The sequence below is a fragment of the Lasiodiplodia theobromae genome (assembly GCF_012971845.1).
Source record: "Lasiodiplodia theobromae strain AM2As chromosome Unknown scaffold_2, whole genome shotgun sequence".
In the NCBI taxonomy this organism is placed as follows: Eukaryota; Fungi; Ascomycota; class Dothideomycetes; order Botryosphaeriales; family Botryosphaeriaceae; genus Lasiodiplodia; species Lasiodiplodia theobromae.
The window spans coordinates 916046-939470 of NW_023336495.1; the positions used below are offsets into that span (position 1 = coordinate 916046).

A 23425-nucleotide genomic window follows, 5' to 3' on the forward strand; every position below is an offset into this window, starting at 1 on the left:
AGGGGAAAACGTCAACAAGGGAACAGCAGCTGAGCTGAGCGAGCTGCGAGGAGCTTGGGCCGCCCGCCGCCGCACGTCGCGACAGCTTCCCCCTCATCGCTCTTCCGTCGCGCCACTTCTACTCTCTTCTCTTTTTCACTTCCGCCATTTGTGCTTTTTTTCCGTCCAATTTTTTAAACCCCCCTCCTCGCATCAATCCCTCATCAATTCAATCCTCGTCTGTCTGTACACACAGTCCACGCGACCGTCGCACGTTCTCATTCCCCGCAATGCCTCCCAAACGGCGCAAGTCCGCCGCTTCTGCGACGGCTCCGGCCACTACCGCCGCCGCCTCAGACGCGCCGCGGACGCGCACCACGCGCGGCGCTGCAACTGCAAACGACGATCCGCAGCCCGCGCCCGCGCCGCCCGCCAACAAGCGCGGTGCGAAGAAGCAGAAGAAGGATGACACCACCGCTGCCGCCGCTGAGGCACTTCCCGCAACCACCACCACTGAAGAGCCCACCACCACTGAGGCGCCTGCCGCAGAGAAAAAGGGTAAGGGTCGCGGCCGCGGCCGTCCGCCTAAGAACGCAAAAGGCGATGCTGCTGCCGAAGAGGACGCGGCGTCGAGCGCGCAGCTGAACGATGAGTTGAAGGATGCTGCGGAGGAGGCCGTGGCAGAGCAGCAGCAAGAAGAGCAGACCAGCGCGCCGGCCAAGAAGAGGGGAAGGCCGGGTAAGAAGGCCGCCGCTGCTGCTCCTGCGGCAGCAGATCCCGAGCCGGAGCCGCAACCGGAGCCGGAAGTGGCGCAAAAGGAGGAAGAGGCACCGAAGAAGCGTGGTAGGGGTAAGGCTGCTGCGAAGAAGGATGCTGAGGATGGCGCTTCTGCTGCTGATGCTGCTGCCCCTGCTGTTGCTGTCGAGGAAGCGCCGAAGAAGCGTGGTAGAGGTGCGGCGAAGAAGGCGGAGGAGAAAGAGACGGAGAAGGAGGAGCAGCCTGCGGCTCCAGCATCAGTGCCAGCTAAGAGGGGAAGGAAAGCTGTAGCACCGGCAGAGGAGCCTGCTGCTGCTGCCCCCGCCGAGCCGGTTAAGAAGGGTAGAGGAAAGGCGGCGGCCGCGGCTAAAGAGGTGGAAGTGCAGCCCGAGGAGAAGGCACCGGAGCCTCCGAAAAAGCGTGGAAAAGCCGCTGCTAAGCCTGTTGAAGAGAAGCCCGCTGAGGAGAAACCTGCTGAAGAGCCCAAGCAATCGAAGAAGCGTGGCCGACCTGCTGCCGCGAAGGTGTCCGAGGAGGAGAAGCCCGAAGAGAAAGCGGAGGAAAAGCCTGAAGAGGAGGAGGCCCCGGAGCCCCCTAAGAAGCGTGGAAGAGCTGCTAAGGAGAAGCAGACTGAGGAAGCCTCAGAGCCGCCGAAGAAGCGCGGACGGGCAGCAGCGAAGGACAAGGTAACTGAGGAGGCCGTCGAACCGCCGAAGAAGCGTGGCAGGCCTGCCAAAAGTCCGGAGAAGACAGATGCACCCGTTGATGAGGCGCCGAAGAAACGTGGAAGGTCTGCAAAGGCTCCTGAGGAGGCTGCTGTTGAGGAAGCAAAGGAGCCGCCGAAAAAGAAGGGTAGGGCTGCAAAGGAGAAGAAGGTGGAAGAACCTGTCCCGGAGCCCACCGTAGAGCCCACCGCCGAGGTCCCCAAAGTGCCTACTGCAGATGCTACCGAGGCACCCGTCGAGGCACCAAAGAAGCGTGGACGCGGCCCGGCTAAAGCAAAGACCGGAGAAGAAGCATCTGAGGTTGCCAAGGCGTCAAAGGGTCGCGGAAAGGCTGCGAAGAAGGACGAAGTGGCTGAAGACGCATCGGCTGCCAAGAAGGGTAAGGAAAAGGATACGTCGAAGGCGACTGACGCTGCTCCCAAGCCCCGTGGACGCCCGTCGAAGTCGAAGAGTGCCACTCCTGCGGAGGCGAAGGCCGAGGAACCCAAGAAAGGAACCAAGCGCAGCCAGCCGGCGAAGGATGCTGTCGAGCAAGCCGAAGAGCCCGCTCCGAAACGCCGTGGCCGTCCTCCGAAGGCTGAGGCAACACCGGCAGAAGAGGAACCCAAGCCTGCCAAAAAGACAACGAAGCCGAAGAAGAGTGAAGCTAAAGCTGACGCACCTGAGGAGCCGACCCCCAAGCCCAAGAAGCCGGCAAAGACAGCTGAGGCAAAGAAGCCCGCTGGAACCGCTGCAATTGAGCGTGATCCGATTAGTGGACTTGCTTACTGGCTTCTGAAAGCCGAACCTGAGTCTCGCATTGAAAACGGCAAGGACGTCAAATTCTCCATCGATGATCTCGCTGCTGCTAGTGAGCCTGAGCCTTGGGATGGTGTTCGCAATCACGTCGCTAAGAATCACATGCTGGCTATGAAGAAGGGTGACCTGGCCTTCTTTTATCATTCGAACTGCAAGACGCCAGGTATTGTTGGTATCATGGAGATTGCTGAAGAAGCTGCCCCCGATGAAAGCGCATTCGACTCCACGCACCCTTACCATGACCCCAAGTCGAAGAAGGAGAAGCCCACATGGTATTGCGTGAAGGTTGCTTTCCGTCGCAAGTTCGCACGTCCTGAAACCGTCACCCTCGATAAGCTGCGGGCGCTCTCTAAGGATGGCCAGCCATTGGAGAATATGCAGCTGTTCAAGCAGAGCCGCCTCAGCGTGTCCAACGTTCGTCCTGCGGAATGGAACTTCATCCTCGGTCTCGCCGGTGAAGTTGCGGATGAGGACCAAGCTATTCCACAGAAGGCAGCCGAGCCCGTTCCTGATGCGACTGAGGGTGCTAAGGCGCCAGCCGAAGCAACTGCTACTGCGAAGGATGATGCGGCCAGTGAGCCCAGTGAGCCGGAGGAACCCAAGTCTGACGATGACGCCCTCGGGTTGACGATCGGCACGCCCAAAGGCGCTGCAGCTCTGCTTGAAGCTGCCAACGACGACATCCCTGAAGACGTGCCTACCCTCGTAACCCGCGAGACTACCACCACCAAGAAGCCGGATGGCCAAATTGTGGAGACCAGCGTTGTTGAGACTGCAACCGTCGTGGAGCCTCCGTCAGAAGCACCCGTCAACGGCGGCCCAGTTGCTCCTGTCGCCGAGCCAGCTGTTGAGTCTACCACTCCTGTTTCATCTCCTCCGCAGACCTTCCACGACCTGCCCTCTGAGACGAGCCCGCTTGCCGGCTCGCACCAGCCACCGTCGGCTAAAAGCCAGCTCTACGGCTCGCACGACCTTTCCGTCCGTAGCCCGCCCGCGTCGATACAGGCTGTGATCGACAGCGCATCCGATGCAACTGGAGGCGCGTCCGCCGGCGCTGTCGTCGAGACCACCGTCGCGGTTGAGGAAAACGGCGGCACTGTCACCGGAAAGGTCATTGACACGATCACCGCTCCAGTGGTTACTGAAGCGAACCCGGCCCTCGAAACCACCAGACCTGCTCCGGCGGTGCAGCCAGCCGTTCTTGAGCCGCCGGTTGTTCAGCCTGCGGATGCTGCGTTGGCAGAGGCTGTGGCGCCGGTCATCGAGGGTCCAACTCCGAGTGGAGCTGTTCAGGCTTCGCCGCCCATTGCGAATATGAGCGCTCCGATGATTCCGTTGGCGACCGCTCCTGTGGCGCCGATGTTTGGCGGAGAGGGCGAGAGCGAGCATCAAGTCTAAAACGCAGGCAGATGGCTGCGGCACTGCTATTGATTCTACATGAATCGTTATGATGAGGATGGGAAGGCAGGTCGCTCTCTCGGGGGCTAAGATCAACTGGTGGAATTGGGTCTCACAATAGTGGCTGGATGGATGATTTTGGGTTAGGGAGGAACTATGGGATAAAGAAACGTGTGAAAAGGCTTATGACTATAAGGCGTTATAGGTATTTTTCATAGTTGAATGGTTAATGATTACTACAATTGCATGGGCATGCCATCCTGGCTTTGTTCTGGCTACCTCATTCAGCGTGCTGTTAGATCTAGATGCTTATGGCGTGTTGGACCCCTGGAAATGCTAACAAGTTCTTAGCTTACGAGGGGTCATTTCCTAGTTATAGGCAATGTCGCTTGTTTAGTCGGTAGACCCTGAAGAGGAACGCCGAGGCTACCCGGCGATCCAGGGTCCGTTGCATCATAGCGTCGGGGTCGTCAGCGAAGCTGTGACCTCGAAATATTCCGAACAGCTTTCCACAACTCACCTTCCATTCACCGCGCCTTCCGTTCTTTTTCTCCCCACCACCCCCTCTTTCCTTACCTTTTCTTCCTCACACCAATTTCTACTCCGACCATTCCTCCACGCAACAACCAAGAACACGCTCAATCATGGACGCCGCCCTCGATTCCGTGCGCACCGCGCTCCAGCCCATCACGCACAACCTCCCCGAGCCCATCCACGACGCCGGCCTCTCGCTGCTGGGGCCGAAATGCTACCAGAAGCTGATCAAGGATATCGACCCGGTCAACTACCCGGAGTGTGTCAAGCTGGCCATCAGCAAGGGGCTGGGCATCGGCATCATCGGGGCGTCGTCGATCGTCAAGGTGCCGCAGCTAATCAAGCTGCTGCGGTCGCAGAGCGCCGAGGGCCTGTCGTTCCTGGCCTACCTGCTCGAGACGTCGTCGTACCTGATCGGCCTGGCCTACAACGCGCGCATGGGCTTCCCCTTCAGCACCTACGGCGAGACGGCCCTGATCGCCGTCCAGAACGTCGCCATCGCCGCCCTCGTGCTGCACTTCAAGGGCAAGGATGCGGGTGCGGCGGCGTGGGTCGCCGGCCTCGCTGCGGCGGGTTATGCGCTGTTTGATAAGGGTATTGTGGATGAGAAGACGCTGGCTGCGCTGCAGGCCGCCGGAGGCATGCTCAGCATTGCGAGCAAGGCGCCGCAGATTGTCGAGGTCTACAGGCAGGGTGGAACGGGCCAGCTGAGCGCTTTCGCGGTAAGTCTTGGGCATCATTCTCGTTAACCTCCCTCCCTCCAGTGCTTTGCTGGATGTGGCGTGAGCACGGGTTATTTTGGATACGGGGCAAGGCTGATCGATTGTTTCTTTGTGCAACACAACAGGTCTTCAACTACCTCCTCGGCTCCCTCTCGCGCATCTTCACCACCATTCAGGAGGTTGGCGACCAGCTCGTCCTGTTCGGCTTCGTTGCGGGCTTCCTGCTCAACGCCGTCCTGGCCATCCAGATGATCTATTACTGGAACGCTCCGGCCAGCCGCGGCGCCAAGGCCGGCAGCAAGAGCAAGAACAAGAACAAGAAGAAGGCGGAAAAGCCCGTCCAGGCCAAGGAGAAGGACAGCGGAAAGCCGCTGGCGACGTCGACCGCGTCGAGCAAGGGAAAGAGCCCGAGTACTCGTCGTAGGGGTTAGATGGGGTTTCGATTCGATTAGGGTGTTTTGAGGGAGGGGGCTTTTTTCGCGTTGAAGCGTTGCAATTGATGTTGATCGAATCATCTTGTTTGGTTCTTGTGTGTGTGATTGTATGCCATTGAGCTGCTGCCGCGGCGCACTCGTACGATGTCTGGTGCCCCATTCTTGGCCTCCTGCAGAGAACTACGGATCATGGGGCAAAGCTTGTGCTGAATCTATTCTGAGAACGGTCATGCGGCATGGACTCTGGGCTTTCGTCGGCTGGCCTACGTTCTTCAGTTGAAGTATAAAGGCAAGTAACTCGACTCTGGCATTCTACATCATTCTACGGACTTGGTTCACCTTGCCTGTTCCTTATGGCGAGAAAGAATTTCACTTCCTGGGTGGGCGTGTGGCCTTATGATAGAGGCATTTCGGGCATATCTTATCATTTCACTGAATATTTTGGATGACCGGCACTACTTAACGATGCTCTTGCACGCCATCAATTTGAGATCTGATTCATCATCATCATGAATGAATCGTGATAGCCATTCAAAGGAACGCCAAAAAAAAACGGCACAGAAAAATCAATCAGCTCGTGGGGTACGCAGACGCCGCACAAGTAGTCCGGGATAGCTGGACGGAAGCAAAAGCGCACCGAGTGAAATGGTACTTCATATGTGTAGTTCCACAACCCCGATGTCGTTGATGCCGATCCTCAAACTGAGAAGTGCTCATCGCGGCGGCTTTTTATCCTCGACCCGGTGGCCGTCCGCCACAGGGGCGCGTGCAGGCGAGATGTTCTCGGGCCGCCGATGGCGTCATGCGTTTGTCGGCTTCGGTGTTGTTCACATGGTTTCTTGAGAGGCTTGTGCGGGGGGTTAGCAGCTGAGGCGAGGACCCTGACCTCCTGGAGGCAGCACATTTGTTGCGGGAGGCGGTGTTTAAAAGCAGCCAGCTTCGTTGCGGCTTGAGCGTCGTCAACGACGGTGATGTTAGTGCTTTTTACTGCCCACAAACTTACGGTTACCACTCGTTGTTCCTTGTGGAAATAGTTGGCTATCCTTGTCAGCTGGATGAGTCTGCTGTCGATGTTCACTCTTGCTTGCTTGCTTGCTGAAGCTCATCATTGTGTTGGGATGTAGAATCGCTTCATCTAGAGAAAGCGTCAAAGTCCATCAAGTCTTGTACAAGTGTAAAATTAGGCTCGTACAAAATACTGCTGACACCGACTTGTTTGACAACACGGGCACAACCCCGGCAGTGGTATGTTGACATTTTGTTGGTTCTCCACAGATCTGTGGATCAAAGCGAATGATGAAATCATTGACTTCAACGTCGAACTTTATCTAATTAATATTCAAATCCAGGTCGCACAGCACGTGAGGGAGTTTCTGGTATTCACTGCCGCCCCGCTATCTTGGCTTACTCACTGGACTGAAGTGAACGCAGGCACACTGTGCTAGTTTGAATCGGTGCATACCGCGTCACGTCATTTTTCCGGAGCACTCATGTGATCTGGGCTAAAGGGCCAACGCTTAGTCAATTGGATCATCAAGGGGAGTGGGTTGACATGATCCGGTCGAATGACCAGGAGCAGGCTGAGCAGCATAGGTTTAGATTAGTGGGTGACGGCCAAGTGTTCAAGTCGATGGCCCTGTCGTGAGGGCCTATCCCCGATTTTCTCAGATCTGGTGATTGTGACATGGAGGACTATGAAACTAAGCAGTGGTCGAAACATGGAAAAAGACACGAATACTGCAATGGATTGTGAATCAGTTGGAGAAGTTAGTTGCTTATCGAAACGCTGTGCGGACAGTGCAGAAAGATATGTAGATTCTCTTAACCTACAAGTAATGGAAGTCATTGTTGAGTAGGATCAAAAATCTCACAATCGTGTCCAGATATCAGATCCAACGAACCGAGTGCATATTGGTACTACATCTGAGGTAACAAAATTGAGTGACAGATCAGTCCCTCCGTCACAGGCTGTTTTGCGACGTTGGAACTGGGATGTTAAAGAACAACTGCGTACTGGAAAGCCTGATAGGAATAGACAATGGTCCACGCAAACTTGCAAGAACGGATGACTTCCCTGACGAACCATCGGTGGTGCTTCATATAGCAGTCGAAGTGATTGCGGCGTGTCGCCAATCGCGGTGGCCAGGAGTGGCCATAGGTGATCCGGTCTCCCAACACCGGACAAGACTATTTGGGCCAAAAAGCCCTCAAAAACTTCTCACTTCCAACTTCCCTCGCGGCCGACTTCGCCGCGGCGTCCGCAACGGCATTCCACCGCCTCGGCACCACCCAGAAGCTGACCTCGCAGCCCTGGCGCGCCAGCATCCCCATCTCCTCGCTCAGCGCCTCCCACAAGTCGCGATTCTTGATCGGCTGGTTGCTCGTGTAGGACCACCACCCACGCTGGGACCATTCCCGCAGCCAGTGCGTGGCGTGGCGGCCGACGTACTGGGAGTCGGTGATGAGCACGATGCGCTCCCAGCCGCCGGCGGCCCAGTAGCGGAACTGCAGCGCCGCGACGGCGGCGCGCAGCTCGGCGCGGTTGCTGGTGTGCGTGTACAGTCCGCCCGACGGACCTTCGTGCTCCAGCGCGAACGCGTGCCGGCCGTTCGGGCTCGGATTCGTGATGAAGCCGCACCCGCCGCGCGGGATGATGCCGCGACGTCCGCCGCCGCCGTTGTGCGAGCACGCGCCATCGACGAAGATTGCTGCCGTGCGCAGGCTGCCCAAGGTGGGGACGTGGCGGCGGCGGAGGACGAAGCAGTACGTCTCGTTCCCGGCGAAGACGTGGCGTGCCGCGAAGAGGTCGTCCGGTGTGGCTCCGCGCGGCGGGAGGAAGGCAGTGGCGGTCCAGACCCCATGCAAGCCCATCCCCATGCGCTGCTCGGCCTGCGTGGTGATGGAATCCGCGTCTGGGGGTGTCCCGGGAGTCACCCAGCGAGGATTGTCCTCTGCTTCAGAATCTTGGTCATTGGGTGTGTCATCCACAAACCTAGAAAAATGTTAGTTACTAACTTAAAGTGTGCTCCTGGCGGCAGCATTACTTTGATGTTAAGACACCACAGTGGACTAGAATTACTGGACCCATCTGTAAAGAAAATCGATATGTCGAAATAACAGTGTGCAGTGTTCAGAGTTCAGAGTCGAAGGAAAGGGTCATGAAGAGCGGGATCCAGTGATATGGAAGACTTATATACCTTGACAATGACGGGTGGCTTCTTGCAGGCCGATATCACTGGCCACTGTATATTTCACATTCTTTCACTTCTTATGCCGTGGTCGCTAGATTGGCGTTTCGTATAGGTTGAGTCAGCCGGTAGATGATAAATCAACTCTAGACCTCCACTAAGTCGGGTTACTACACTAGCAACCGCTGCCTAGCGCGATCGAACATATTAGTAAGATCTCATCCTGCTACCGGTTATCGTGCTGCTAGCGATCGCCGTTGTAGTTTTTAGAGTTATTATACTCCAGAATGTCTATACTGTCAGTAATTCCATGGCGAGCGAGATGACCAGAAGTGATATTCTATAGATGGGGTTGAAATATCGTGAGGAAGCGTCAAACTCTTGGTGGGAGACGGCAAATTTTGGGGCCCAAAGAGTATATCTCCCGTCGGCTCGCCATGCGCCCAACTTCCCCACACGCGTAGATGCGCTTCCTCGCTCTTCCATTGTGTTCTTCTCAGACGTCCCTTCACTCTCTCTCAAGGTATTTCTTCAACAGTCTCTCTGTGGACCTATACTTGTCTCGAATGCGATTGACTGGCTTAACATTAGCCGTAAGTGAATGAATCTTTCGCTAGAAGTAACGAGAACGGAATTGAGGCATTGGGGGTCACGAAGATGCGGGAATTGCTATATGTGTTTGTATATATCAACATTGGTGATAGATCCGGAGGACGACGGAATGGTCCGTTCAGACAGCCTTCCACACTCACTAGACGTACGCCTGCAAGTCCGGAAGTAAGCTATTTCCCGGACAGGTCGGCGCCCCGTAGCTAGGAGTGAAACGTCATGGCACTGCGCTATGCTGTTGAAATGCCCACACTCTGAACCTTGCCGGCAGCCTTGCAGCATGGCTATGCTCCTTGCGATGATTTCGAGTGTAGTATCTGGTCCCCCGCGATTGAGCAGATGGACCGCGAATCATCAATGTGCTCAAGATGATCAAAGCTGCATGCGTTTGCTCGCTGAGGAAAGCCAGCTCCTATGAAAGTCCCAGCCGATCAAGCACATATATGCCATCCGGAGTGATGGGATACTAGCCGTCCCGCTTGCTGTCCGCCCACCAGCTACAGTGCCCTTGTGCTTATACGTGGACCTGTGACAATAGGTAGGTAGTGAGGCCTGGGCGAGGAATCGCTGATATCAATGCTGGAAGAAGCACTGGCAGTAGATTCAAAAGGGTATCGTATGAGAAGGAAATTTTCCCACGCCGTGATGGGACCAAGCCAGCGATCCTCACGGCGCCACGCCAGTGCTGACGAACTTCAAGATGTCGTCCAAGGGCATCATCGGGCGGATGGGCGGCATGGTCTCCGTCTTCTTCTCGGCCCCAGCACCCTCGACGCCTTCCATCGCACCCTCCTCCTCGTCCTCCTCATCTTCATCCTCGTCGTCGCCCTCTTCATCCTCATCCTCAGCCGTCAAAACCTCCCTACCAATCTCGCCACCCGCCGGCCCCGCCCAATCCCACAACTCCTCAATCTGCTCGCCAGTCAGACCACCTTCCCCCGCCAGCTTCAACGGCCGCGCGCCGTCAACCCTTGCCACCGAATCCTCAGCAGCCTCATCGCCCGTAGCCAGCTTGAGGCCGTCGGCGATCCAGTCTTCCACCCAAGGCACCATCTTCTTGCGGGTCAGCTGGGTGGCCATGTTCTCATGGGAGCGGCCCGGGAAAGTGGGCAGCGGGAAGGGGTGGGCTTGGTTGAGCAGGGTGCGGTTGGCGGCGAAGGCCTCGAGCAGCGCGCTGAGGCGGCCGTTGATGATGTTGGACTGGTGGGCGACGGTCGGCCACGGCGCGGGCGGCGCGCTCGCGTCCCAGCTGTACGAGAGCTGCGTGTTCTTGAGGACTTCGAGCGCGCCGTTCAGATGCTGTAGTCGTTGCGCGAGGAGGTCGAGCGAGCGCACTTCGTCGGGTGGGGCGCGCGAGGTTGGCGCGTGGGCGTGGGCGGACATGGTGGGTGGTGGTGGTGCGGAAATCCGGGTCCAATTGGTTTGATGGTGGTGGAGTCGGATTGCCGGTGGTACGACGTGAAGTTGAGGTTGGATTGTGGGTCGAGTGCGGCGCGAAGTGTTGGAGAGTTGGTGTTGGTGTGTCGGCGAGTCGGAGCGGGCGTAATGGAAAGCAACGAGCTTGCGCGAGTCAGTCCGAGATCGGATGATGGAAAATGCGGGACGAGGGCTTGCTCTGACGCATTGTAAGAATGCAGCCAAATTATCGAACGACAACATTTCTCGCGCACACTTCTCCTTCCTTTTCCACCAGAATTCCGCTGCTTTGAGCCATGGCGAATCCAACGTCGCCGAAGGTCGAGACCAATGGCACCACGACGCGCCCTCAGACGCCCAGGGTCAACAGTTTCGCACTGACCGAATATACCGCCAACCCGACGCCGCCGCCCCAGAGCCCCGTGGTGAAGACTCAGGGTGTGCCGGAGCACTTCCTGCTTCCCAATGGCTATCCAGACGTAATGCAGCCCTTCCGAGTTCTGCGCGGCTGCCTCTGACCGTCGACCAGTACCTGCGACTGATCCTGACCTCGCGCGTCTACGAGGTTGTGAAGGAGACGCCTCTGACCCATGCCGTTAATATTAGCAACCGCCTGGAATGCAACGTCATGCTGAAGCGTGAGGACCTGCAGCCCGTCTTCAGTTTCAAGCTGCGCGGTGCCTACAACAAGATGGCGCATTTGGACCAGGAGCAAAGTTTCAAGGGCGTCATTGCTTGCTCTGCAGGTATGCCATAAGTATTGCCTGGGGATTTAGAAGTCAGGGTGCTGATTGCGTCCAGGAAACCATGCCCAGGGCGTTGCGTACTCTGCACGGAAACTCAAGATCCCCGCCACCATTGTCATGCCATCCGGCACCCCCGACATCAAGCACAAGAACGTTTCGAGACTAGGCGGGCACGTCGTCCTCCATGGAGACGACTTTGACGCGGCAAAGGAGGAGGCACACAGGCTGGAGAAGGTGCACGGTCTGGTCAACATTGCGCCGTTCGATGACCCGTACGTCATCGCCGGCCAGGGTACCATCGGCATGGAGGTCCTGCGCCAGACGAACCTGCAGGAGCTGGAGGCAGTCTTTTGCTGCGTGGGTGGCGGTGGTCTGATCGCCGGTGTGGGTGTCTACATCAAGCGCATAGCACCTCACGTCAAGGTCATTGGCGTTGAGACGTACGATGCGAACGCCATGGTCCAGTCGCTCCAGGCCGGCCGCCGCGTCGCCCTTTCGGAAGTCGGTCTCTTTGCCGACGGAGCTGCTGTGAAGAACGTTGGCGAGGAGACTTTCCGTGTGGCCTCTGAGGTCGTGGATGAGGTCATCCAAGTCACGACGGATGAGACGTGCGCCGCCATCAAGGACATCTTCGAGGACACGCGCTCCATCGTCGAGCCCGCAGGCGCGCTCGCACTGGCAGGTCTGAAGAAGTACGTCGCCGCCAACCCTTCGCCCAACACCAACCGCGGCCTCATCGCTGTTGCCTCGGGCGCCAACATGAACTTCGACCGCCTTCGCTTCGTCGCCGAACGTGCTGCGCTCGGTGAGAAGAAGGAAGCGCTGCTATCTGTCACTATCCCGGAGGCACCCGGTGCCTTCGCAAACCTGATCAAGGCTGTGTACCCCATGTCCTGCACCGAGTTTGCCTACCGCTACAACGACGCATCGAAAGCCAACATCCTCATCGGTATCGCACTGAATGCTGCCAGCCGGAGCCGTGATCTGGCCGACCTCATCACCCGGCTGGAAAAGGACGGCATGCACGCCGTCGACCTGTCGGGTGACGAAGTTGCCAAATCCCACGTCAGGTATCTCATCGGCGGTTGCCCATCCGCCGTGTCCAACGAGAGGCTGTTCGCGTTCGAGTTCCCCGAGAGGCCTGGCGCTCTGTACAAATTCTTGACTACGATGCAGCCCGACATGAACATCTCGCTGTTCCACTACCGTAACCACGGCGGTGACGTGGCAAAGATCCTGGCAGGCATCCAGTGCCCCGAGGGCAAGGAGGACGAGCTGAAGGAGTTCCTGAAGAAGATCAACTACCCCTTCAACGAGGAGACGGAGAACCCTGTCTACAAGATGTTCCTCAGAGAGTAGATATTTGGGACCAGGTAACGTGAGATGTTTTGTTATGTACGCATCATTTTTTGGAGTTTACTGGTTGGGGTTTGAAAGGTAGAGGCGAGAAATATCCGTCAACAGACTTGACACAAAAGCCAATTCAACCTCTTTCACATTACGTCGTCTACATTGAACAAATTATCCTTGCAACTTAGGTAAGTGGATGAAATCAAGGGAATATGGCGGGAATATCGCACCGATCCACAACACTTGCGAGCCGACAGGACGAGCCGTGTGGCCGCGTCACTCCCAGGCACAAGCATAGCCAATGGAGTATGGATCGTTGATAAGAGGGAGTAGTAAATGTGGAGCTGCCAAAAGTTCTTGGTGGGGCTTGGCAAGAGCTTCTTTTCCCGCCCGACGATCACCAACCCGCCTTTTTCCGCCACCTACTCCCGTGCTGACATCCACAACATCCGCCAGCCTACGACTGCTTTCACCTACTGCCGACTACGGGTGCAGGCGGAAATCAAAGAGTGGCTTCGACGAATTGGTGTCGATCTGCAATTAATTTCGCTGGTAGGTGATAAGCACTGCAATCACTAGCGGGTCATGATCAACGCCATCTCCGGCAAGAGATGCCGTCATAGATGGAGTCGAGAGCTTGGGGTTTGGAGATGTCCCCACACCGCTTGGTCAAGCTCTGGGGTTGCCAGTCCAGTGCCTTGGCGACCGATCGTCGCTGGACGGCGTGCAAGCCCGCTCGCCGCCTTTTAAATCCTCTTCAGCTCTCGTCCGCTTCACCGCATCCCCTTTTCCCTCAACATCCCCAGCATTGCCTCGCACAATGGGTGACCAGCGTCAGAATTCAGACCGCAGCGACCCTGCAGACTTGGAAAAAGAGCTGGAATCGCGAACTTCGAATGTCGATTCTCCCTCCGGCGGCTTCCGAAAGGAGGAATCCGAAGGCAAAATCCTACTCTCCGAGGAGCAAGTTCTCAACCGGGCGAGAGAGCTTCCTGACAATGCCGAGTCTGTCTATTTGACTTTTTCCGTCGATGACAGGGACATTCCGCGGAATTGGCCAAAATGGAAGAAGTGGTACATCACTTGTTTCGTCAGCATGCTGAACGTCCTCACGTGTGTTCTCCAAGCCCTCTAGAGCTTCCATGACCAGAATAGACACTGACAAATTCAACACAGCTGCCTTTGCGCAGGCGGGTACAGTTCCGGCCAAGAGCAGCTCATAGAGACTTTCTCTGTTTCTGCCGAAGTCGGAACCGTGGGCCTGTCCATGTACATCCTGGGCTTCGCTGTCGGGCCTCTCATGCTGGCACCTTTGTCTGAATATTTTGGTCGAAGCCCAGTCTACGTGTGGTCCTGGCTGCTTCTCGTCATATTCCAGATTCCGCTTGCCCTTGCGCCAAATATCGGAACCGTCATCGTCTGCCGTTTGCTGCAGGGCTTCTTCGGCAGCGCACCGCTTACAAACACCGGAGGCACCGTCAGTGATCTCTGGGCGAGAAATGATTGCGGAAGCGCCATGGCCATCTATGGATTGAGCAGTACATTCGGTCCACCTCTCGCTTTGGTCATCAGTGGCTACATTGCTTTGAACAAAGGCTGGAGATGGTTGTTCTGGGTGTACTTGGCCATCTTCGGAGGTGTCTGGATCCTCCTTGTGGTAAAGTCTTCGCTTCTTTAAGCCAGAACTTAATGCTTACGGCTCCACAGCTCACCGTCCCCGAGACGCGCGCTTCAATCATCCTCGAGAAAAAGGCAAACCGCGTCCGCAAGCAGCTACGCGCCGAAGGCTTCGACTCCGCGGCCGACAACCTCCTCGACGCCGATGCCGACGAGAAGAAGAGCCTGCACACGCTCTTCGCCATCACGCTCACCCGACCCATCCGCTTTCTCTTCACCGAGCCGTAAGTCCTTCCCTCCCAAAACGAAGCACTCTCGTCTCCACTTGAAGTAATTCTTTCGAATCTCACCCACTCTGGAAAACAGTATCACCTTCTTCGCCGCCCTCTACAACGGCTGGATCTACGGCATCGTCTACCTCCTCAACGAGTCCTTCCCGCTCGTCTTCGGCGACGGCCACGGCTTCAACGCCGGGCAATGGGGCTGCAGCTTCGCGGGGCTAGCCATCGGCAGCCTCGTGGCGGCATCGCTGCACCTACCACTACAAGAGCGCTACTACCTGCGCCGCGTGGCCGCCGCCGGCGGCACGGGCGTGCCCGAAGCCCGCATGCACCTCGCGCGCTTCGGCACCTTCCTGCTGCCCGTCTCGCTGTTCTGGTTCGCCTGGACCAGCTACCCTTCCGTGCACTGGATCGTGCCCATCGTCGCGAGCGCGTTTTTCGGCGCCGGGATATACATCATCATCTTGGCGATCTTGAACTACGTTGTTGATAGCTATCAGACGTATAGCGCGTCGGCGCTGGCGGGCGTGATACTGGTAAGGAATCTGGTGGGTGCCGGGTTTCCGTTGTTCGGGAAGCAGATGTATCAGACGCTGGGGTGGGAGTGGGCGGGGACGTTGCTGGCGTTTTTGAGTATACCGCTGTGCGCGATTCCGTTCGTGTTCTTTTATAAGGGGGAGGCGATTAGGTTGAAGAGTCCGTGGGCGAGGTATGGTGACCACCTCTCCATGAGTTTTGCGAGATTTGCTAACGTGTCTGTAGGGAACACTTTGGGCAGGACGAGGATAAGCCGCATTGATCATGCGATAATGAAACTGCATTGCCTTCTTTTAGAATATTCAGAGGCTAGCATCACGCTGTCAGACGTAATCTATCTATTTCTCAGGTTCCAGTGCTTCCGTCGAAGTTTAACCAATCAGATACTCCGTCAACTTCGACATTGCCTCCAGGAAAAGAATGATGGCTGTACCGGTCCTCGGTATAGAGCTTCTTCTTTGCACCCCCTGTGGCGTCGCCTTCGACACTGTGCCCGGGAAGTAATTGACGGCTGCGCCGAAACTTGGTATAGATCTCCCCTCTTACACGACGCACGCTGTCGACCATGTTGCTTCGAAGGCGCTCTTCCGTAAGTTGCTCCTCCTCACAAATGTACGCAAGTTGTTCCCGGAAGAGCCGTGGGAACTCGCGCCGGCTATATTCCTCAAACTCTGAGAACATGGTGGGCTCCGACGAGAGGCCGCCGAGTTAGGCTGCGTCCTGATTGCTGACACAGTCTACAATGTTAAGTCAGTGCTTCTGTGGGATTTGATAGCTAATATAAATTACAAGGAGTTTAAGGCAAAGGGTTAGATAGTACTTACATGGAGACGGTGCTTCTGTGTCACCAGGAAAGAGGATAAAATACACATTAACCCACTTATCCTCCGTACTTACGCCCCTTTTCCGCCTTTTAGACCGAAGTTGCTTTTCTTGGTCTTTGTTAATCCCTTCAATGACTGGTTTGTTGGGAACGTCTGGACATTTTTCAGCAGCAAGGTAATGGCTGTTAAGCTCCTGCTCACTGGTAAACAACTGGCAGCAGCGGATACAGTATGGCGGTTTCATGTGGCGCCGATATAAATGTTCCCTAGTAAGTCAGTACTTGATAAACACGGATCCTCCTATATGCGAACACTTACTTCAATCTTGCTATAGATGAGAATCCGGGCCATTTGCAAGAAGTATACATTTTCGTACGTCCTTGGTCTGTTTGTCCGTGCTTTTGCCAATACGGGCAAGCAAGCCTTAAAGCTTCATTCTCTTCTTCCAAGTCCATCTGTCGCTTCTTCCCCTTCTTCTGCTGGCTGTTGCCGTCATTGTTGCCCTCCTCTTGTTGTAAATCATATTCGCTGAACACCCTCAAGTGGGTTATATTTCCTGTTGCTGAAGTAGAATCTTCGTGGCTGTCAATGGCTTGGAATTGATCTGATTCCCCGACAGCCTTGTTGCTTGGCGATTCTGGTTCAGATTCATCGGCCTGAGGTGGACCAATGGCGAATAGTGCTAGCTGTTCCATGTGGGCGCCCACATGTTGTCGGTACTGCTTTTTTGACACGAGAATAGGGAGGTCATGTGGTACATGTTGGTTTATTTCCCTGAGCCGCACAGCCCATTCGTCACAGAAAGGGCAATCATCGGCCGGGACCTGTGGTCTCTGGAACCAACAAATTTCGGTCAGTTCCGAGAGTTGACTTTCTGAAAGGCTGTTCGAGTGCCGTGATGCCATATGGTCCACAAATTGGACACGACTCGTGTAATTTTTAGAGCAGCGATTGCATTTCCACGCTCTCTGGTGGACATCAAACTCATGCTCGATCCATCTGCGAAAGTCTGGAAAAGATACATCCGAGCAATCTTTGTTCACGCAGATATATGCTCGAAGATCCGCAAAAACGTGTTTCCTGTGAAAATGTGAGATATACTTCAATAAAAGTGCATCTCGATTGTGTTTTCCCGCTTTTTTCTTTTTTTTCTTTCTTCATATGTGAAAACAACTACCTTACCTCCATCGCCTTTCTGTGACATTCTGCTGTATCTGGTAGCAGTATGGGCACTCAAACTCAGGTTTCCCTCCAGACACATCCTCTAAGGGCACAACTGAGAGATCTTTTTCAGCCCTTTCTGTAACCGTCGGAGTGAATGACGTCTGGGATAGATTGTCAGCGGCGATGAATTCAATTTCTGCCGTCGTGTCTATGGCATCTAGCGTTCTCAGTGTTGATGCACTCGTAGGAGCACATTTGCTTTCACCCTCTATGACGTTGGAACCTTCATGACTGCCTGGAGAATTGTGCTGACGCTTCCTTGGGTTGTCGGCAGATTCTGTCTCCAACTCATGGCCCGACGGATAGGCTGATCTCTCTTTGTGGTTTCTGCAATAGCGTAGAAACTGTCTCCTTCGCACATTGGCCCTTCCAAGTCTTTCTGCCAACCAGGAGCCCTCTTGGTTCCTGATCTTCTGAAATTTTTCGCGGACATGAGCAATGTCGTAACGAGGATCGAATGGGGATTGGTCTGACGCAGCCGCCCTGGCATAGCGGTCTCTGTGTGTAGCTTTGCGTATGATAACTGACACTTTGAAAAGTGCGGATATACCCTCACTTACGCAAGCAAGGAGCTCTACCCTGTCGTCGTCTTCAGAAGCTGACTCAGGGGACTCTGAGTGACCTTTTCTGGGGCTTTCATCGACGATTTGTTCTGCTATGCTAGAGAATGTATCGGCCACTTCTCCCATATGGTTATTAGCAGCGTACCAGTTTGGCATCCCATGAGCTGAGAGGTACTCACATTCTTGAAGCGACTCAGCAATGTCGTCTAGCATAGCTTCTACCTGCCTCGTGACACCGGTGGAGTTGCGAAGCCGATAATCCAACGATGTTAGCTCGTTTGGAGCCTGGAGAGCTCCGATGTTCTCTGCCCAGATCTCGAAGCGGCCAAATTCTCCGTCGATATCAAGCGACTGTGAGCCAACAAATTTGCTGCCCGACCGGAGGCCTTGCAGTGCCGTGAACCCGTCAATACAACATCGAGTTTTCCGGAAAATGCACATATCCGTTTCTTGGTTGTCAAGACGTAGTGGTTTTGCAAGTAAGAGACATGGGTGAATGATAACTGAGTGGGTTTGACCGCATGAGAGCTGGGATTCCGTGGGGGAACCGACGTGTTGCCTGGTATTTCATGAGGAAACAGTATAGAACCCCGCACGAGGTAGAAATGGCCAGAGCTCTCTGGGGCTCAATATGGCGTACGCTGAATGGTCCGCTTCGCGAATCTCCCATGACTTCAGCCTCGCATGTCGCACAAGGGAGGCAGTGCACTGCGGCATATATCAATCAGGCTGCATGCTTACTTTTCCAATTCCCTAAGTTCCTCGAACTTCGGTGTCACCTATCGCAAAATGAGTGGGATCGAAATCGCAGGGCTTGCGCTTGGAGCTTTCCCACTAATAATCAGGTATCTTTCCGCATTCCAACTCAAAATCTGACACATCTGATATTGTGCAGCGCTCTGGATGGAATAAAGGAGTGTTCAAAAGTGCCAAAGCAATGGCGCAACATTCGGAAAGAGCATAAAGCGTGGAAGAGGGAGTTGATCGTGCAGGAAATGATCCTCAGACTGACCCTTGAAAAGCTCCTGCTTCCTCTTGTTCCCGAGAACCAGTCCCAGACATTGGACGATCTTCTGAACGACCCTGCTGGCTCTCTCTGGAGTGAGCCTTCACTTGTGCAGAAACTCAACGAACGTCTCCGATTTACTCTTGATCAGTATCTTGAAGTGATTCAAGCGCTGAAAGAATCACTGGAGGAACTTAGTACCCAGCTTGGAATGAACAAGGAGCACTTCCAAAACATTCTTCTTGGAAATGTAGGTGATGGATGAAATATGCCGACCATGGCTCACAATCCCATTAGGCACCGATCAACGAGCGAAAATCCAAAATTCTCGCTAAAATCGAGTTTGAGTACGTCCGGCTGAAATTTAGTACATCGAGTACCGAGCGGAACGAGACACTTAGGAAGATCGAAAGATACAATGAACAACTTTCCAAGCTTCTTCAAGGCTGTGATGAGGTGTCGGCTTTGGAGGAGTCCCGGCTCGCTCGCAGGAGCAAAGGTCGCATTGATCCCAGGCTGACAGACTTCCATCGGCATGCAGACCAGCTGTACACGATGCTAAGCAAGGCTTGGCAGTGTCCACGCAGGAGCCAACATTCTGTTCAGCTTCAGCTGCGACATCGAAAGACAGCTGAATTCAACTTTACTGTGTTCTTTGTCTTCGGACGATCGATGCCTGCGCCACTTCCACAGTGGACATGGCGCGAAACAAAAATCATGATGATTGAGCAGGCAAAATCCCAACAAGACCTGAAAATGGGATCGGCATCCACGCTGGAAACTGCACCCATCACGACATCAGAACAACCTGGAGGCTCTGATTCGGGTTTCCACATTCGGGGCAGTGCGAAGAGACGCAAGTTAGAGGGCGAAAATCACTGTCCTACCAAGTCTCCAGTAAAAACTCCGAAGAAGCGGGTGGGTTTTGCAGATTCTCCCGTGAAGTCTGACTCAATCGGCGCTCCCTCTTCGCTTTCTGCACCCCAGAGGTAGGATACTCGACAGCCAACAATCAGTACTTACGCTGACATTTGCTCAAGATCCAAGTGCGACGATGAGATCACGAACCTTTGCTCGGTCATGGCATCTTCGACGTTGACGTATTTCGGAATCCTTCGACATCACCACGAAGAGTATTCCGTCTACCCCGTCCTAAATCCCCAAGCCCCAACAGATCCCCGGGATACAGTCACGCTTCGGACAGTCCTTGACAAATCTCTTGGGATTTACCTCAGCCGAAAGCAGCGCTTCTTCATTGGACTGACACTGGCATCCTCATATCTCCAGTTGCACTCCACGCAATGGCTAAAGAGTCACTGGACCAAGTCCGACATCTTGTTTCCCCGCCACGGTGACAATGTCGCGGTAGAAGAACCATTCGTCTCGAGAGGCCTGAGTACGGGAGTGCTGGATGGGAGCATGCCTGCAAGCTCTCACGGTATCGTCTCACTCGGGATTATGCTGCTGGAGCTGGCATTCAATATGACACTTGAGGAATACGATCGCGAGCGCAAATACGTGTCTCCAGAAGGGAAGCGGGATGCGCAGCTGACTTGGCTTGCGGCGGTCAACTGGTCCAATTCCGCTGCGGAGGATGCGGGTATCGATTTCGCGGATGCGGTGAAGTGGTGCTTGCAAGGACAGCTGATAGCAGTGCAGGACAAAGAGTGGCGGAAGGAGCTGGTGGCCAATGTTCTTGAGCCGCTACAGAGGTTCTACGGCGTCTTTGAAAGGATCGCGAGACAGTAGACGACCAAACGCTGCTGTGTTACCCGACAGTCAATAGATTGTGAAGAATGATATCTCCTAGTGTTTACGGGGGGGGACTATTTGTTTTCTGGCGTACATCAATAGAGTTCAACAAGAGACCTTTTGACAATCGAGGTGTCCAGTTGATGAACTTGGCCTGGTTGATGGTGTTGATGTAGATGGAGCAATGAGAGCGGGGCAATTTCTCAAGCTTGCGGCGAACCTCCGACGGCCGAGCGGCCAAGACATTCTTCTTCGCAACTCGAGCTACCATCCACCCATCACCGTCCACCTCAGCTTCAGCGACACCACCAATTGACCTTCGACCTTACGCACACAAGCTCGAAGGACATCATCACAATGGGTTGGTTCTGGGGCTCGTCCGACAGCAGCGCCTCCGCCGATCCGGCGAAGCAGCTCGACCCCGGCCTCAAGAAATTCCTCGATCAAGAATCACCTTCTCCACCACCCGCCGCCTCCACGCCTGCCGCACAGCCCTCTCCCGCGCCTCAATCCGCACCTGCCACCACCCCCGCCGCCTCTACCTCCAATGCCGCCAAGCCCGCCGCCGTCCCCGCCGAATCCCTCTACCAAGACGGCCGCTACGCGCACCTCTGGAAGAACTACGAGCCGCTCAGCGCCATCGAAGCGCGCTCGAAATCCGACCAGGAGAAGCTGACGGACATTGTGTCGGCGTACAACGACCGGCGCGCGGGCATCGGGCGGGCGGCGCTGGAGAACTGCGCGTTCCAGCAGCTCGCGCTGTCCGACTGCTACAAGAGCGGCACGTGGATGGCGCGCATCACCATGTGCCGCACCGAGACGCAGGCGCTGGATCGCTGCTACACCATGCAGAGCCGCTTCCTCAAGGCGCTGGGTTATCTTAGCGTGCAGGGCCAGGGCCGCGACGCCGAGGAGCGCGTGCAGATGCATGCGGATCGCTTGTACCAGCGCATGCTGGAGCAGGAGCGGCTGGTCGCGGAGGCGAAGGCGAAGGGCGAGGAGCCGCCAAAGTTTGGTAGCATTTTGAGTAGGGAGAACGTCGCGGCGGCGATGAGGGGCGATGTCGCGCCGTTGACGGTGGAGAAGGCGGCGGCGGAGAGCGCGAAGGCGGCGAGCGAGAAGACAAAGGCAGACGAGGCGAAGGCGAAGGAAGCGGAGGAGAGGGAATTGGCTAGGAGTTTGGACGAGATGCCTGCTCTGGCTCCGAAGATGCGCAAGGAATTCGAGGACCGATTGAGGGAGCTGCATGGCGAGGAGCGCGACATAGAGCTGAGGGCGATCCAGGGAGAGTTTGCTGAGAGCAGGGTCATCGCGAAGCAGGTCGAAGCCGTGTTTGAGGAGGAAAAGGTCAAGAGGTTGGAGCGTCAAGCACGCGGCAAGGAAACAATGGGAGACACAATCAAGAGGTGGTGGGGGTGGTAAAAAGAATTTGTCAACTGTACGATTTGTGGATGGTGGAGAAAAAGCATATACGGAGTTCTCGGTACTACCCAGGGTGTTCAGGAGCAGTAAGCACTAAAAGGATGCCTTCTCAACTCTTTGTCGTTTCAGCAAAATACTATCATCATTAATCCCTTCGGCCCCAGCGTCTCAAACTGCTCTCTCCGAGCTTGGTGTCCTCTCGTAATACCAAACTGCGCCCTCCGTCTTCGCGCAGCTCGTCCCACTTCCAGTCGTATTGACGGGCACGTAAACTCCCTCCTGAGGCCGACCCACGACATGGCTGTAATACCACGTCTCACTCAACCGCGTCCTCCCATTATCCAAAGACCCGGCCCCCGCCGCCGTCTCGTTGAACCGCGGCCCGGAGCATCCCACATACGGCGTCGCTCCGTAAGCCTTTGCCAACGCGCCCTGGATGTCCGACAGCGTGTAGGACGTGCTGTTCGACGGCGTGATGGCCGCGTCGGCAAGCCAGTCGTAGGTCGGCAGGCGGCGGTCGAAGAGGATGGCGGTCTCGAAGAAGTCAACGACATCTGCGTGCGGGGCGTAGGTCGGCCCGTAGCAGGGGATGTCGAAGGTCGAGAAGCAGGTCGCGTGCTTGGAGAACTCGTGCGCCCAGAGGTACCAATTAGGCTGGTTTTGGGCGATCCAGTAGCTGTGAGAGGGGGTCAGTTTGGGGCGTTGGATAAAGGGCAGGGGAGAAGATCGGGACGCACGTGTTCATGTACTCCAACAGATCGTACTTGCCAAACGGCGTGAGGAAGCTGCTGATGTCGGAGCCGTTGTATGGCGGGACGAATGTGCCTGGCACGATACGTATCAGCGCCAATTCCTTTCAACTACTGGTGAGATTGGCTAACTGACCATTTGCCAGCCCATTCGTCGTGTTCGGGCTCGGCTCCGGGTCGTACTGCCTGCTCAGGTCGCAGTACTGCGTGTACGACCCGTTGCAGAAGTCGGGCCACAGGCCGTGAATCGTCCACGAGCCCTCGGGCAGGAGCTGGCCTTCAGCCTCGTAGCCAGTGTACGTGTCCCAGAACTGCGTAGCGAGAACCAGCCCACCGAACGTCTCGGTGCAGCACGTGTCGGTCAGACCTGGCTGCGCGCCGGCGGAGCAGGAAAGGATGGGGTCCTCTACGTTCGTGTAAGAATTGGTGTATCGCATCAGGTCAGGGTTGTGGGATTAATTGCGTACTCAACTGGCACGTGTGATTCAGCGAGCTCGTGTTGTACAGCGCGGCCATAGCCATGCCGCTGAATGGCAGCAGCAGTGCTGCATTGGAAGCCGAGAACAATTGCATTGTCAAGAAAGCAGGGGATGTCCCAGTCTTTGCACACGTCCCGCAAGCATCTCATATATATTTGTCTCGCCTCAACTGGCTGCGCCGTTTCTATGACTTCATCTAATTCGTACCTGCAGCTCGGGCGGAGGCCCCCGTGGGCGGAATGATTGGCTTTATCTCTTCGCCGGAGGTATTTACTCGTAGAAGGCATTTTGGTCCGGCGCGGCAGTGGCTGAGGGA

General features: G+C 55.6%; 9 protein-coding genes across 9 annotated transcripts; 6 read left to right on the top strand and 3 right to left on the bottom strand.

The window, feature by feature from the left end:
* Window positions 1-269: 269 nt before the first annotated feature.
* On the top strand, window positions 270-3656 carry LTHEOB_803 (AT-DNA binding protein; the record flags this gene model as incomplete). The annotated part of the gene is made up of 1 exon (XM_035517462.1): window positions 270-3656. One exon carries the CDS (start codon window positions 270-272, stop codon window positions 3654-3656), a length of 3387 nt encoding a protein of 1128 aa, XP_035369562.1.
* A 644-nt stretch (window positions 3657-4300) lies between these two features.
* LTHEOB_804 (Mannose-p-dolichol utilization defect 1 protein) lies at window positions 4301-5343 on the top strand (the record flags this gene model as incomplete). Its single annotated transcript, XM_035517473.1, has 2 exons — window positions 4301-4912; window positions 5038-5343. The coding sequence occupies 2 exons, from the start codon at window positions 4301-4303 to the stop codon at window positions 5341-5343; spliced, it is 918 nt and encodes a 305-aa protein (XP_035369563.1).
* A 2190-nt stretch (window positions 5344-7533) lies between these two features.
* LTHEOB_805 (uncharacterized protein) lies at window positions 7534-8434 on the bottom strand (the record flags this gene model as incomplete). Its single annotated transcript, XM_035517484.1, has 2 exons — window positions 7534-8338; window positions 8391-8434. 2 exons carry the CDS (start codon window positions 8432-8434, stop codon window positions 7534-7536), a joined length of 849 nt encoding a protein of 282 aa, XP_035369564.1.
* Window positions 8435-9809: 1375 nt separating this feature from the next.
* Window positions 9810-10526, bottom strand: LTHEOB_806 (RNA polymerase ii mediator complex component med8; the record flags this gene model as incomplete). The annotated part of the gene is made up of 1 exon (XM_035517495.1): window positions 9810-10526. The coding sequence occupies one exon, from the start codon at window positions 10524-10526 to the stop codon at window positions 9810-9812; it is 717 nt and encodes a 238-aa protein (XP_035369565.1).
* A 329-nt stretch (window positions 10527-10855) lies between these two features.
* On the top strand, window positions 10856-12664 carry LTHEOB_807 (Threonine dehydratase; the record flags this gene model as incomplete). Its single annotated transcript, XM_035517506.1, has 3 exons — window positions 10856-11038; window positions 11089-11305; window positions 11361-12664. The coding sequence occupies 3 exons, from the start codon at window positions 10856-10858 to the stop codon at window positions 12662-12664; spliced, it is 1704 nt and encodes a 567-aa protein (XP_035369566.1).
* Window positions 12665-13475: 811 nt separating this feature from the next.
* On the top strand, window positions 13476-15352 carry LTHEOB_808 (Polyamine transporter; the record flags this gene model as incomplete). Its single annotated transcript, XM_035517517.1, has 5 exons — window positions 13476-13768; window positions 13832-14312; window positions 14363-14556; window positions 14639-15262; window positions 15316-15352. 5 exons carry the CDS (start codon window positions 13476-13478, stop codon window positions 15350-15352), a joined length of 1629 nt encoding a protein of 542 aa, XP_035369567.1.
* Window positions 15353-18490: 3138 nt separating this feature from the next.
* Window positions 18491-20456, top strand: LTHEOB_809 (uncharacterized protein; the record flags this gene model as incomplete). The annotated part of the gene is made up of 4 exons (XM_035517528.1): window positions 18491-18546; window positions 18597-18957; window positions 19005-19696; window positions 19748-20456. The coding sequence occupies 4 exons, from the start codon at window positions 18491-18493 to the stop codon at window positions 20454-20456; spliced, it is 1818 nt and encodes a 605-aa protein (XP_035369568.1).
* Window positions 20457-20816: 360 nt separating this feature from the next.
* On the top strand, window positions 20817-21881 carry LTHEOB_810 (Autophagy protein; the record flags this gene model as incomplete). Its single annotated transcript, XM_035517540.1, has 1 exon — window positions 20817-21881. One exon carries the CDS (start codon window positions 20817-20819, stop codon window positions 21879-21881), a length of 1065 nt encoding a protein of 354 aa, XP_035369569.1.
* Window positions 21882-22049: 168 nt separating this feature from the next.
* Window positions 22050-23203, bottom strand: LTHEOB_811 (Ribonuclease T2; the record flags this gene model as incomplete). The annotated part of the gene is made up of 4 exons (XM_035517551.1): window positions 22050-22557; window positions 22619-22706; window positions 22767-23036; window positions 23098-23203. The coding sequence occupies 4 exons, from the start codon at window positions 23201-23203 to the stop codon at window positions 22050-22052; spliced, it is 972 nt and encodes a 323-aa protein (XP_035369570.1).
* Window positions 23204-23425: the final 222 nt, after the last annotated feature.